We start from the raw sequence: 16272 nt of genomic DNA, 5'->3' as shown, positions 1-16272 counted from the left end.
CATGTTGGCTTTCATGGTTCCCTCAATGATCTGTAGCTCCCCAGTGCCGGCAGCACTCATGCAGGCCCAGACCATGACACTCCCACCACCATGCTTGACTGTAGGCAAGACACACTTGTCTTTGTACTCCTCACCTGGTTGCCACCACACACGCTTGATACCATCTGAACCAAATAAGTTTATCTTGGTCTCATCGGACCACAAGACATGGTTCCAGTAATCCATGTCCTTAGTCTGCTTGTCTTCAGCAAACTGTATGCAGGCTTTCTTGTGCATCATATTTAGTAGAGGCTTCCTTCTGGGACGACAGCCATGCAGACCAATTTGATGCAGTGTGTGGCGTATGGTCTGAGCACTGACCGGCTGACCCCCCACCCCTTCAACCTCTGCAGCAATGCTGGCAGCACTCATACGTCTATTTCCCAAAGACAACCTCTTGTTGTGACGCTGAGCACGTGCACTCAACTTCTTTGGTGGACCATGGTGAGGCCTGTTCTGAGTAGAACCTGTCCTGTAAAACCGCTGTATGGTCTTGCCCACCGTGCTGCAGCTCAGTTTCAGGGTCTTGGCAATCTTCTTATAGCCTAGGCCATCTTTATGTAGAGCAACAATTCTTTTTTTCAGATCCTCAGAGAGATCTTTGCCATGAGGTGCCATGTTGAACTTCCAGTGACCAGTATGAGAGTGTGAGAGCGATAACACCAAATTTAACACACCTGCTCCCCATTCACACCTGAGACCTTGTAACACTAACGAGTCACATGACATCGGGGAGGGTAAATGGCTAATTGGGCCCAATTTGGACATTTCCACTTAGGGGTGTACTCACTTTTGTTGCCAAAGGTTTAGACCAGGGGTGTCCAATCTTATCCAGAAAGGGCCGGTGTGGATGCAGGTTTTCATTCCAACCAAGCACAAGCTACACCTGATTCCAACTGGCTAATCAACTGATCTTGGCTTTCAGTAGACTCAGGTGTGGCTTCTGCTCGGCTGGAATGAAAACCTGCACCCACACCGGCCCTTTCTGGATAAGATTGGACATCCCTGGTTTAGACATTAATGTCTGTGTGTTGAGTTATTTTGAGGGAACAACAAATTTACACTGTTATACAGGCTGTACACTAACTACTTTACATTGGAGCAGAGGGGCATTTCTTCAGTGTTGTCACATGAAAAGATATAATAAAATATTTACAAAAATGTGAGGGGATACTGTATATATATTATATATATATATATATATATATATATATATATATATATATATATACACACACACACACACACACACACATACATATTATATATATATATATATATATATATATATATATATATATATATATATATATATACATACATACATACACACACACACACACACACACACACACACATACAACCTGTCCAAGAGCATGAATTACTGGAACCATGTCCTGTGGTCCCCAGCATGTGTGGCGATGCCCTGTTGAGGAGTACCAAGAAAATGATCTCTTGCCTACAGTTAAGCATGGTGGTGGTAGCATCATGGTCTGGGGCTGCATGAGTGCTGCTGGTACGGGGGGACTGTGGTTCATTGAGGGAAACATGGAGTCCAGCATGTACTGTGACATTCTGAAGCAGAACATGATGTCCCCAGACACCGCCAAGATGACAACTGCCTTGCTGAGGAAGGTGAAGGTGATTGAGTGACCAAGTATGTCTCCAGACCTGAACCCTATTGAGCACCTGTGGGGCATCCTCACGTGGAAGGTGGAGAAGCGCCATGTGTCTAACATCCAGCAGCTCCGTGATATCATTATGGAGGAGTGGAAGAGGATCCCAGCAACAGCATGTGCAGCTCTGGTGAATTCCATGCCCAGGAGGATTAAGGCCATGTTAGATAACATGGTGCTCACGCAAAATATTGACACTTTGGATACAGTTTTGACGTGTTCACAAAGGGTGTACTCATTTTCGTGGCCAGACAAAAAACTCTGTATGTTGAGTTATTGTTAGAGGACAGTAAATGTGTACTACTATACAAGCTGCACATTGACTACTCTAAAATATATATCCAATTTTCATTTCTATAGTATTGTCCCTTGAGAACATATAATAAAGTGGTTGCTGAAATGTGAGGGGTGTTCTCACTTTTGTGAGATATATATGTATATATATATACAGTGAAACCTTGACTTATGAGTGACTCAACTTACGGGTTTTCCGAGATATTTTGCTTTAAGATACGAGCCGAGATCTGAGTTACGAGCGAGCGAGCGAGCTTACGCCACCCGCCACTTGGTAGCCCAGCGAGCGGTCAGTTCACGTGGTTATCTCTCCAGGTCATGCGTTGGTGCTGTGTAACGACACTTCCTCACTCATTTTCCAAACATTTTGAAAGGGAGGAAGAAACAAACCTCTTTGGACAGGTTTTCATTGAAACGCCCTGCAAGTGAAAGCGAGGAAAGTGTGGAGAAAAAGGCAAAAGTCAGAGAAGAAGATGATTAAGTGAAGTGAAAAAAAAAAATTAAAAAAGTAGCAATTAAGTTTAGCGATAAAGTGTAGCATAGTGTGTAAGTTAAAGTTAGCAGTTAATTGTAGCATTAAGTGTGTAGCGAGTAAGTTAAGCGATAGAGCACGAAATGAAAAACTCCGCCCCCTCCTCCGCCAATCTCCTCCCCCTCCGCTAGCATCTTCGTCTGATCTTCAACATAAATACACTTAATAAAACCAGTTTATTTCTTTACATTCTTTTTTATTATGTATTATTATTTTTTTTATACATTATTTGTTATTTATAAAGTACATTTTTCTTATTTAAAAAACACGTAACAAAAAAAAAATTGGTGTGGTTTTTGGGGGGCTGGAACCGATTAATAGCATTTCAATTCATTTTAATGGAGAAATTTGATTTGATATACGAGCAAACAGAGTTATGAGCTCGGACACAGAACCAATTAAACTCGTAAGTCAAGGTATTACTGTATATATAGTAAAAAGTCGCACCAACATTGTCAAAATTCACACTTTTTGAACATCTACTTGTGAGCATTAGTAGGTAACAGGTAGCTGAGTAGTTGCCTGTTTTTTGTGACAGGTTTCCAGTCTTGGGCTCGATCCTGTCTGTCTGCTCTCCCAGCATTTGTGTGGAATTGATGTCATGCGATGCTTCTATTTGTGACTATATCTGTTTAATACTCCAGATAGTCATATCTTTAATTGAATTTAAACACAAACTAGGCATGGCCTAAAGTGGAAGGTGTTTTTTTTCCTTTTTTGATTAAATATGAATCCTATGACCATGCCTCAGAAACAAGGGGGAAAAATACCACAAGTAGAAAATCCAGCGATGTGAGCATGTCATAAATAAACTCTGTAACTGCACTGCACAATGTGGCCTTTATTTTTCCTATAAACTTCATACCCAAGCGCTTGTTTGTGAAATGAAAGTAAAAACCTCTCGCTCGCATGAAAGCCTCAGATATATGCCCTCTGAACTCTGGTAAGCTTTTTGAATAGCACACGTCCTATTCATATCTTGTATTTACGTGGAACACATTATGTGTTAGTTCTAAATGATGTATTCGTATTTGGTTTACATCTCTGTTTCCTCTGCTTGTTTACTCTAAACTGACCCTAGGTTTAAATGAGTAATGATGCCCCAGTTATGGTGTATTCCTGGGCAGAATCTATAAAAACTGGCGGTTTCAATGATCTATAAAAAAAATATCGACATAAATGCTACAGGGAGATTTTAATGTCCAGTTAGCTCCTCATTACTGTGAGCAAGAATGGAGTTTGTTAGTGTTATAAAAGTCCTGCTGATATCCAAGATTCACACAGAGCCGAGTTTTATACAGTTTATTCGGATAGTGATGTTTTATCATCATCATCATCATCACATTCCATCATCTATAAGTATTTGACCAAATATGACTTGCCCTTTAATCATCAAAGATTTTCTATGGATATTTAACTGCCAAATGAATCACATTTTAACTCTAAATGTATCAACAAACCGACTGAAAAAATAAAAATGAGTGAATTATTGCAGTAGGGTGTCTACGTGTCACTCTACAGATCACTCTGAAAATGAAATCTGATCATATAATGTCACTTCAAGCATTTTCATTTACTTTAGCCTAGCTTCCTAAAAAGTTAGTTTGGCTAACTAAAGCCAGTTGGCTGACTTGCTGTATAACTGGGGTACTAAAACTAGCATAAACGTTCACAAAGAAAGCTAATTTGCTAGTTTGTGTCTGGGAGCTAAGGGATGATCTATGAATGGGAAAGATGGCAGACTCCTTCTCTGGTCAGTCACAGTGTAACTAGCCACACTTCCTCTGCGTGTGTTGTGTTGTTCTGTGATGTAATATGAACAGCAGTTTAAAAAGTGGTTGGCTGGCTTCATGTGTCTTAGAGGAAGCATGTGTTAGCCTTCATCCTCCTCAGTGGTAGCGGTCATGTGATAAGTGAGAGCTCTCTGCTGGGTAGGAACTGACAGCTGACCAAAATGGGAGAAAATGTGATACCATAACTGGGTGTAAATTCGATTTGCCATAACAGAAAAATAGAGCATGTTCATATGACAGGTGCAGGATATGAGTAATACTGCTATGTTCCAGTAAAATATAATGTAGGATTAGAAATGTGGGTAGGTTTATGTCACGAAAAATCCTCCACAGTCTTCCTAAAACACACGGTTATGTCAGAGTATTTGATAAAGGTCACGGAGATGGTTCATAAATCATGTACGGTTCCATGTGAGTGTGTGTGTAGAGGCTGGTAAAGAACGCTGAGCAGTAAGAATTAAAGCACCTTATCCGACTAGAATACTTTGTAATCCTGTATGCTGGCACAGAGTTTGGCCCTGCAGAAGATTGGGAACCTGAGCTGGTCCAGTAGTCTCTGTATAGTGCACACACACACACACACACACACACAGCATCAAGGCAATTTGCACTGAAACAACCACAATCTGACAGTACAGAGCATGGCTGATTGAGCCGCAATCTCGTTGTGTTACACTCCTCCAGCGTCTGAGAAAAGTGGGGCTATTACTGTACGCCGCTTTCATTACCGAACCTGTGAAGCCCGTTTTCCAATTTAAACCACCTCCCAAACTTTAGGTTTGTATCCTTAACAGACAACAGCAAGAGACTAGTGATCAAAACAACCGCAAGCCTGTTGTTGTTCACAGCACACACCAGAGATCTGAGACCTTCTCCTGCTGGTCAGCGTCTAGCTCCAAACTGTAGGACAACAGAGAGGAAATGAAATTCTGAGAGCCAGGCCAGGCCACACACAGGGAAACTTCTAACTCACAAATGCTCAAAGGTTTTAAAAATAAGAAACCGTTCAAAACAGCAACAAGCCTTAGATTTTAATTTCACACACACACACACACACACAGTCTCTTTCCTGAAATTCGTCTTTCCCAGGGTTACCTGAGGACACTCGGGAACAATTACAACCTGATGTCACAGCCAAAGTGCGTCTGCAAATCCTGACCACATGACAATTTTCAAATCACCTCACTCGGAGCCATAACCATCAGGCACGCGTGAAAATTATATGTTTTAACAGCTACAGTTAACCTGCAATCATTTAAGCACCCAGGATTCAAGCCACGCGAAACTGAAACAACTGGTCTGACGAGCCGTTTTCCACCGGCGGCAACACGGAAAAATGAGAGTGGCAGTCAAAAAACGGAGACGGGAATCTGCCTGCATGATTAAGGCTTTGGATGAGCCAATCTTTTCAAGTAACAGCCCTTAAGGGTGTTTCATGCCTTTATAAACTTGGGAAGTAGAAACCAAACCGAAGCACTTAGGCTATTTTTCTGGATAATAATTCAAGATCAGAATTCTCACTCGGGTGGAAAAATAAGAGAACGTGAGACTGACTATAAATTACACAAAAACAATAAATCACGGGTATGGCTGACACTTTTTAAAACTTTACTCTAGGTTAGTAACTGTAGCCTCCTGGTGGTCCAGAGGCAAGATCCCGTGCTCTCATTGCTGTGGCCCGGGTTCGTCAGGAAGGTCATCCGGTGTAAAACCTGTCCCAAATCGAACCATGCAGATCAAATGATCGGCTGTGGCGACCCTGTACAGGGAGCATCCGAAAGAACAGCTACTTTAGGTTAGAAACTAAGAGTCAGAATATATATTTTTGTACAGCTTGGTGTTTTAGCAGCTAGCCTCACAAACTGCACAGCGTCACATGTTCGTCCCATGTCCAACTGGTTTTCTCCAATTTCCACCCAGATCCCAAAAACAGCAGCAGGTGGACTGTCCGTGTTCAGTTCTGTGTAAATGAGTGTGTAAACGAGTGTGTGAGTGAATGAGTAAGTAAGTGTGTGTGTGTGTGTGTGTGTGTGAGTGTGTGAACAGTAAGCTGTAACTGACCAGCATCCTGTTTAGAACATAAAGCACCAACAGTCACTGTATAACATGAGCTCCCTGAGTTACCAGAGCTATGATGAGTAGTTGGCTATTCAGCAAAGTGTAGCTACTGTGTTACATTTATCGTGGAAATAAAGCACAGTGATAAACTCATACAGGATCTTTCTTTGTCTTTCCTTCTTTCAGTTCAGGATAGCTGAATGTTATATCTGACATGAATATAAGTCTGGAGTTTTAAATAGCTTCCTCTAATTCTGCTCATATTTGCACACTGATGTTTGTGTTTATTTATTCTGAATAAGAGTTTAGTCATAGTCATGTGTGAGCAGTGTGTGTGGTCATTTTAGATAGCCATGTAACTGTGCAGCAGGAAACTATCTTTAAGCGATGAGATGATTTTCATATCATGTAAGCTCAGAGGGAAAAAAACATACTCCGCTATGCAAGTTTCATTAATGTACCAGGCGTTTTATATCACATAACGATGTGGCTACTGATCCAGCTGTTTCTGCCACTGCAGTATGGAGTTTTAAGTGTTCTGGATAAGATATATCATCACTACATTAGCATAACGCTTGTGAATAGCATGATTACTATAAAGAACCGAACACATTGGCATATTATAACAGTCCTGCTAATGCAAAAAGAAATGAAAGCCTATGCTTCCCCAGATATGTTGCAGCACCTGCCAGAGGGTAAAAAAAACAGGTCTGATAATCCGTAAATTACAGGACGCTCTTCTGGCAGTGGAGTGCATTAGTATGCTCTTCACAGACCAGTGTGGCTTTATGTCATAAAACACACGGCTCCTGTAAATTTTCCGAGCTTGCCTCATCTTCTGAGAGCTACCCAGAGTGAGAGCCAAGCTCTGAAGACTTGTGCGTTAAGATGCACACTGAGCGTGTTGGCAGGACACCAGCTTTTAAAGAGGCCTCCTGGCATTGCTTTGGGTCACAGCAGTGTGCACTACAGGCCTGAAAACTGTTACCCTTTCCCAAGCACGCAGGAGGCATATTGAGGATTCCTGAGGAAATTCTGAAGCTTTCTTGTTCATAGGATGAAAAGAAGGCAGCCTTTTATTTTAACTCTGTAATGTTGTGCTAATATCTAATGTATGCTAAGCCCTGGCTGCCATGGCAACCCTGTTTCGAACGAGGCAGAGCGCTAAAAAAGTGGCCGGAACAATAATCCCTTAAACGGGGACAATCCCTGCCCCTACTGCCCGAAACCAATGGCAGGGAGGTGATCCTTTGAAAGGGATTTAATGTTGAATCTCAGAAAGGGGTTTGGGAGACCCCTTATCCTCTGGGAGTTCACACTGCAAAGCATGCAGCCGGCACTCGTGAGCACTCAGTCATGTGACTTGCAATCGGCGCTTGGGCTTCAGATGTCTGTGACTGGGAGTGGGTGGGAGTGCACTGGCATTGCAATAGAGCCAGTGCGTGTTACGAGTAATTGCCTAAGCTGTAGTGCATGCAAAATATGACTGTGCCTATTGTACTGTAACGTAACACTGCATGATGAGAAGGCTTGGAGTAGTGACATCACTCATGGCTGATTAATAAAGTCACCGACTCAGGCTCTGAACAATAATCATTCCTGATCAGCCCAACACTGCTGCACGGTCGTGGAAAAATCAATGGGAGCACGTCTGTATGTGATGTGCCTTTACACACCAACACTTATGACATTGCTCCATAAACCTCAGGAGAGGGATCAGATATAGAGAACCATGCCAGAAATGTGCTCGTGTTCACGGACACACGCTCACATCACTACCGCTATCCCACAAAAACCTCAAACACAGTCTTATTTGCTTATGCCTCGTTTATAAAATCTTTAAAAATGGACGATCAGGAGTCAGAGATCACACACAGCAGGGCACATGCTCATGCACGCACGCACACACACACACACACACACACACACACAGCTTGACCAACAGCCTCCCAGCAGCATCCTTATAAAGGTGAGAATGACCCTTGTGCAACTGGCAAAGCAGCGTGGGAAGAAGACGTGCAAGTCTTACCTGTCAGAGATGTCATGACTTCCTGTAGCCGTGAACAGTCCTAGCGCTGTACTCCCCACCACTGCAGCAGCCCCGCTGCCTGCCTCCATGATACTGACTCACTGCAGGAGCAGCCTGCCAGAGAGAGAGAGAGAGAGAGAGAGAGAGAGAGAGAGAGAGAGAGAGAGAGAGAGGGGAGGGAGGGAGGGAGGAGGAGACACACACACACACAGAGATGAGCAGAGTCGAATAGACGTAGAGTCACAAAGGCAGAGCAATAGCAAGAAAAATATGAAAGTGGAGCAGAGAGAGAGAAACAGAAGAGAAATATAAAAATAATCTAGTCATTTCCTCCCAGTCTTTTCCATGCAATCTGAGCACAGCAGCACGTTTACACCATCAGTGTAATACCCGAGATAATCACACACTGTGATGTTATATAACAAAAACATAATCGTGACATATTCAGATCAAGACAGAGTTTCTCTATGGCAATAATTACCCAAAAGAAACTGGAACAAAAAGTTCTTGTGTTACAAACAGTGGAAAGAGTGTAAGTGTTCATCATCATTACATTGTTCGTTTCTTCGTTTGATCGGACATTTGTTTAATTGGGTCATATTGGCTGAGGATTTAATCAAGCCACATGAGTGTAATAGTGCTTTATGCAACAGTTCTATAAACAAGAGTACCTCACATTATGGACACAGAGTTTATCTAGATTTTTATCTGAGGTTTATTTCTCTGGATCCATCATGTCGTGTCATAGCTCTCATATGCAGCACTAAATAACACTGTTTTTTATTTATTTTGTGCAACACTTTTTGGATGCGTGTCTGGTCATCATGGAGAAATATCTGCAAATTAGGAGCTGTTCTGGTGCAAGAACATTTTTTGCCATGCAGATTGGCATCGGTATTCACACCATAAATGTGTGCTTATTGTAATTCTCCACTCCTATGAGATAATAAGGTGATAACAACCCTTTCTATGGCATCAGGAATCCTCAAACAGGAAGTACAGTGACAAACCGAGCCAATCGAATTGGTCAGCAATGCAGCACCTGACTTGGACTGTGGCCTGTACCACAGTTCAGTTAATGCAATGCTCCACACCACTGTTTATTTAATAAATAAATAAATGAATAAATAAATAAATAAATTCTCTGGACTGCAGCTTTCACCTTTCATACTTCACTAAAACCTGTACTTTCTGAAGGTCTGAAAGGGTGTCCATAAATGTATGATGAATGCATCATGGAGAAACTCCTACACCGGCACTTGCTACATGCTCTAATTACAGAGACAGCTGTAGGTGACTGACAGCCTGAATAAAAGGCCATCCTCATGAATTTAAAAGAACAAAACCTAAAGCCCACACCGCATTCATCCGCTTCCTGCCAATAAGCACGCTCCAAGGCGGACAGGGCAATCGTATGAAAGAGCGGCAGGCAGAGCAACGGAGTAGGTATAAAACCGCCCACACGCAAGCCGAAAGCAGCTCGTCGTCCACGCAGGGGGAGGAGAGGAGTGATGACCGTTCACTCTCGCTGGGGTTTGTTGTGAAAGCTTCATCAAGATAGCACCAGCACCCAAAGTGCTCCAGTGTGGCCAATTCCAACGCCATTCACAAACTTCTACAAATGACTCAGCAAAGCTGCTCCGTTGCTGGAGTGGAGTGCTTGGCTGATGGATGGGTCTGGCCTAATTGCGCCTCATGCTCGAGTGAGCCGGCCGTGCCTCGAGCAGGCCTTGGCGCATTAAAGGTGTAGTGCGTCTTATTGTGGCAGAATTCTAAGCCAGTGGTGCCAAACACGGGGATGTGCACACACACACACACACACACACACACGCACACACACACACTAAACAAAAGACATGGTGTCATGATGGATTAATCAGCAAGAACAAACTAATACTAGAAGCAGTGTCTCTTATTAAAGCTCGTTAATCAGCAACCATGAGAAGAATGATTGCAGGTACATGACATACTCCATTACATATCCACATAATCTGGAAAATAATCATCACAATATTTTCCTCTTTGGGATTTAACAATCACACTGCCACCCATGTGTCCCAATGTTGTTTCCTTACCATTCTGTTCAAATAGAGTGCTGCACTTAAATTGCACTTTACCTTGCATTGTAATCTTAATAATCCAAAAATCTTATTCATCATCCCCATACTTAAATCTGCGTTTCACAATATTCCCTTTAAACCTGTTACCGGAACCGATAAAATAATAAATATTGAAATATTCCACGAGTCCCATAAGAAACATCTTTATAATGACGTTGTGAAATGGACTGACGAATCCTGCCTCACAAATTATAGACTGAAAGTAAATTATTCATAAAAAAATATATAAGCAAATCATTAAAATGACCTTATATCATTAGCATGGATGTTTGTTATGTGCTAAATCTGTTAGTTTTATGTTTCTCATTTAAGATGTAAATGCAGCCTTGGTCAGTACTGCCTCAAGAAAAATAAGACTTGACAGTCGACATGTTGGAACAACTAGAAATATGATCTGCAGATTCCCTAAAAACCTTTGAAAAACACCTGAAGAACACTATTATTGTCACGTTTTAACATGAATGACGGTACTTACTTTTACTCTATTACAGTAATAATGTCTATGATTAGGTAATTGCGGAGAGACCGACCTTGCGTAATGGTTTTATTACACTGAAAAAAAATGAAGAGATACTAGACACTTCTATGTGCCTCGTGGATATATCACTTCCTATTTATGGCTATTTATTTAAGAATAATAAGACTTGCTGCCTAAGATGGTCTGTTAACCCAGTATTTGAGGGTTTGTTTTTTTTAATGAGAAAAAATGTGCTAAATGATGCAATGAAGCAATCACAGAATCTCCCACGATGTGTAAGATTACATAACAAGCTGTTTATCCTTCTGCATTCTCTCTTTTCCAACATAAGGGATTATCAGCCATCCTAGATAAGCACTGGTATGTCAGTCACTGGCGATGTCAATACATCACCTTAGCACCAGCCCTATAGAGTGTAAAAACCAGTGGTTGGGTAAAAGCCAGAACATTTGTTTAAGTGAAAATTTGCCCTCTGGGATCCACTGAGAGCAGCATGACGGCGGTAAAGGAGACACGCCATCGCCTTTCTATTGAGCTGCTGTGCTGTGAACCTCCACGGAGCCTTTCTCTGAAGGGTTTAGTCATCGCTCTGAAAGGCAGCTCCGCTCTCTGCGTCTTTCCATTCAGCTTGGGATTACTCATACCTGATATTACATGCTGAATGGTGGTTGGGGAAAGTAAACATGATTTAAATCGCTTTGCCTCTGCCTAATTGACTGCATGCAATGAACAGAAATCTGGACAAACATCTCATCACCCCATATCCAATCACCGCCTCTTGTCTTTTTGTGACTGCGTGGGCTTTCAGTCTATTATGACAATCAGTCCTTCTTTCTTTTCGCTTAAACAGAACAGTCAGCAGTGTGCTGAAGGCTGAAAAAGGAAACCACCCATTCGCTGACAAACTGATAGAAATTACAGACATAAGCAAAGTTCTATACAGGAACAGGTCAAGACCAGTTTTTGCTATTCTTTATTCTAGACAGTAAGCAGCATCTATAAAGCATTATCTGGAATATTCTGCAGGTTTTGTCTAGATATTTGTCAAAGTTTGTTATTATAATAAAATTAGCTACTAGTTGATGTAATTCAGTGGCAAACTGACACATGACTGGGATGAAAAGAAGGCAAAGAAGACGCGAGAAAAATGTTATTTTCATGAAGGCTGCAACTAATATTTTGTTCATCTTTTTTTCCCCTATGATCATTTGATTAGTTGGATTATTCATTCAGATTATAGATATATATTTCTAATGCTAAAATATGTATTAAACACTAATATTTATGAGACAAAATCGAGTTTTTATGGGTACTGCATTACAAGCATTAAATTCCAACCAAACCATTTTAAAATAGGGTAAAATACAATGTATTGCCAAAAGTTTTGGGACACCCCTCCGATTCATTTTCAGTGAAAGGAACTCTTAATGCTTCAGCTTCACACCAAGACATTTTGGACAATTTCAGATGCATATGCAAACAGTGGAAAAAAAACTGTAAAAACACCGATCAACATTATGACCAGTGCCAGGTGAAGTGAATAAGACTGGCACCTGTTAGTGGGTGGGATATATTAGGCAGCAAGTCAACATTTTGTCCTCAAAGTTGATGTTAGAAGCAGGAAAAATGGACAAGCGTAAGGATTTGAGTGAGTTTGATCAAAAGGACCAAATTGTGATTGCTAGACGACTGGATCGGAGCATCTCCAAAACTGCAGCTCTTGTGGGGTGTTCCCGGTCTGCAGTGGTCAGTATCTATCAAAAGTGGTCCAAGGAAGGAACAGTGGTGAACCGGTGACAGGGTCATGGGCGGTCGAGGCTCATTGATGCACGTGGGGAGAGACCCGTGTGATCCGATCCAACAGACGAGCTACTGTTGCTCAAATTGCTGAAGAAATTAATGTACACCCTTTCATGGAAACGGTATTCTCTGATGGCTGTAGCCTCTTTCAGCAGGATAATGCTCCGTGCCACAAAGCAAAAATGGTTATGCAGGACAAACAAGTCCGATCCATGGAGGCCCCACCTCACAACTTACAGGACTTAAAGGATCTGCTGCTAACATCTTGGTGCCAGATCCCACAGCACACCTTAAGGGATCTAGTGGAGTCCATGCATCAATGGGTCAGGGCTGTTTTGGCAAAAAGGGGGGACTAACACAATATTAGGCCGGTGGTCATAATGGTTTGCCTGGTCAGTGTATGTAATATGTAAAGAGTGATCATGGGGCTGGACTGCTAATACAATCAACTAGCTAAGTACGTAGCGTTAAATACGAAAAAGGTTTGTGCTTACATCCAGTGAAAGGGTGGCTAAGGGTCAGCAGCTTTACCAAGGCATGTGGCTGATTACACTTTGTTGGAGGACGCAGATAATGATATTTGCCATAAATTTTTGACGAGCTGGAACCTAAGTAATGGGAAATGAAGCCGACCATTGAAATACAATGCTACGTCAAGAATACAATATATGGGTAATTGTGGGTTTGGTCTGTATTTAAGCTATTTAAGCTCACACACAGTGTCTACAAACAACTGGCCTTCATTACACTTCATTACACTGCTCAGAGCTGGACATGGGATAGTGTGCAATGGATTGATGAATTCCAGTATAATAATCATACATACAAGCAGAGGTGGACAGTAACAAAGTACATTTACTTGAGTACTGTAATTAAGTACACTTTTTGAGTATCTGTACTTTACTTGAGTATTATTTATTTTCTGGAAACTTGTTACTTTAACTTCACTACATTTAAAAGACAAATATTGTACTTTTTACTCCACTACATTTCTGTCATGGTCATTGGTTACGTTAATCAGAGGATGATTTTTTTCACTCTTGTAGTGTCACGTGTCGTGAAGTTCAGTGGTTTTCTGTAATTTTTTGAACTCTGATCAATCAGTGACAAAATGGACAAAGACAGATCACCGGTGCAGTGCAGCATCCATGGCCATACTGAGACAGTCTGTTCCAGCTTTTAGAAAAGAGACAAGATTCTTTTCCTTTTAAATGTTTGCTTTGTTTACCGAAAACAAACCACATCACAGTCTACAAAAACTCTCCATCCAACCTGCGGAGGCATACTGAGGTATACTTTTAATTTCTGGTAAAATCTTGAAATGGATATTCCCTGTGCCATGAAGCATGTATGGTAAGGCAAATGTATTTTTTTTATGCATGACCAAGTTGCCATAGCTTTGCATATACACCACCAACGCACTGGTAATGATGTTAGTTAACACGCAAAAACGTATGCTGCGTCCAAATTCGCATACTATCTGTCCTGAATAGTATTCAAAAGTAGAGTTAGTATGCCCCAAATCGTAGTATGCTGAAAAGAGTATTCCAAAAATTCCCGGATGGTCTACTACTTCCGGTAGAAATTCGTGTGCAGAACGATGCACACTCTAACGGGTAATATAGCCCACAATGCAATGCACGCAGGAGGGAGGAGCCTTGAGAACGGTGTAAATGCATATTAAAACGGTGTAAATGAAATGTGGAATTATATAAAACTTATATAAAATGTGAATAGTAAATTATATTGGATAAATAAGAATGAATAAAATGTGAAATGCTTTGCTTATGATGAGTGTGCGTAGCTACATTTACTTTTTACTTTTGATACTTATGTACTTTTAAAAACAACTACTTCTGTACTTTTGCTTAAGTGAAAATCCTTCTTTACAACTTTTACTTGTAATAGCGTAATGTTTGACCAGTAGTATCTGTACTTTCACTTAAGTAAGGTAGTTGTGTACTTTGTCCACCTCTGCATACAAGATATTTTTGTATATACAAACAAATTTAGCAGCTTTTCTACAGACAGTTCTGTTGTGTTATAGTGGTTTCCTGCTCCGAATTACATCATATACATAAACGGGGTGAAGAAAAGAAATCAAACACATTAAAAAGCACTTTGAAACATTGGAATCACACAGACAAAGACAAAGTGCATCATATCATGGTGAACAGCAATTAGTATGATGTTGGAAAAGCAGTCCATCATTTCTCACAGATGTGAAGGCTTTGAAGAATGAGCCAGTGTCCAATTACACACCCAGTACTGCCCCTAAAAACACACAACTCTTCCAAAAGCACAGTGATTCAGTTCCTTATCAGGTTTCGAGATACAGATAGTGTTAGGTGTCATTTGGTCTATCTAATGTAGATATTAGTCTAAAATAAATACATATGGATCACAAAGCCCTTGTATAATACACATCTGTGACCGCCTCGCAATACGCTTTAGACCCAAGCCTTTGCTCCGTCGATGTAATGCCACAAACTAATGTTGTTTGTAAACAAAGCTTGCATGGAGGAAGAACATCTACAGACACTGGTTGAAAGACCAATTCACTCTTTCAGAGCTTCATGTCATCTTGAAAAATCCCTCAATCCATCACATCATCATCAAGCCTGGCTGCCCTCACTGTCATCATATCAAGATCTGCCACAATACATGGGCTAACAATCAATAACCAGAGTGTCCAATCTTGCCGAGATATGCTTCATAATACTGAAAAATTTGAACAACACTTACAGAATGCAACGTGCTCATCATCTCACGGCTTAACTCCAACCATACTGCAGATGATCCAAAACACAGCAACTTCGCAAGTATTTAATAAATAAAAATAGGTACATGTGATGGTGCTCTTCCTCTCACTTCACCGGCTTCCTATATACAGTCCACAATATTTTCTCATAGTGAACTATATGCAGTCGTTTGTCTGGACACGTGTTTCGTGTATATTATTAAGGTCAGTGATTGACTACAGTCGAAATGTTGGAACAACTAGATATGATCTGCAGAAGCACCTGAAGAACACTCTTTTGTTCTCGCGTTTTAACATGAATGATGGTACGTGCTTTTACTCTATTACAGCTATAATGTCTATGATTAGGTAATTATGCTTACCAGAGAGACTGACCTTGCTTGACGCATTAATTATACTGAAATGTAGAGATACTAGCCACGTCCATGTGCCTCATGGATATATCATGGATGTGGCTTTTCCCATTTACCATATTACCCATTTACCAACTAATTATGATAGTAATACTGAAATGTCACTGTGCAACTCTAGTTTTAAGCTACAGCTGTATGCAAAGGTTTGGCCATACTTGGCTTCATTGCTTTTAAACAACCTCTCCAGCAACTATTTTATATTGAACTTGATGACAACTCCATTAATGGGATGACTTCTCAGCAAATCCTTCTTGTTATTAATTTGATGCCAAAAAATCC

General features: G+C 41.0%; 1 protein-coding gene across 4 annotated transcripts in view; it reads right to left on the bottom strand.

Annotated features, from left to right (window-relative positions):
• The window catches only part of arhgap32b (Rho GTPase activating protein 32b), a 111702-nt gene that overhangs the window by 67780 nt on the left and 27650 nt on the right, over positions 1-16272 (bottom strand). For 3 of the 4 annotated variants that reach the window (XM_058416142.1, XM_058416144.1, XM_058416145.1), the window contains exon 2: positions 8422-8535. The exons of the other annotated variant lie outside the window; for it this stretch is intronic. In XM_058416142.1, coding sequence (XP_058272125.1) covers positions 8422-8510 — 89 coding nt within the window. In that variant the 5' untranslated portion in view covers positions 8511-8535. The remainder of the gene's footprint in view (positions 1-8421; positions 8536-16272) is intronic. 4 annotated transcript variants of the gene reach the window in all.

Source organism: Hemibagrus wyckioides, linkage group LG18, assembly GCF_019097595.1.
Source record: "Hemibagrus wyckioides isolate EC202008001 linkage group LG18, SWU_Hwy_1.0, whole genome shotgun sequence".
In the NCBI taxonomy this organism is placed as follows: domain Eukaryota; kingdom Metazoa; phylum Chordata; class Actinopteri; order Siluriformes; family Bagridae; genus Hemibagrus; species Hemibagrus wyckioides.
This window is presented reverse-complemented; position numbering and strand designations above follow the sequence as displayed.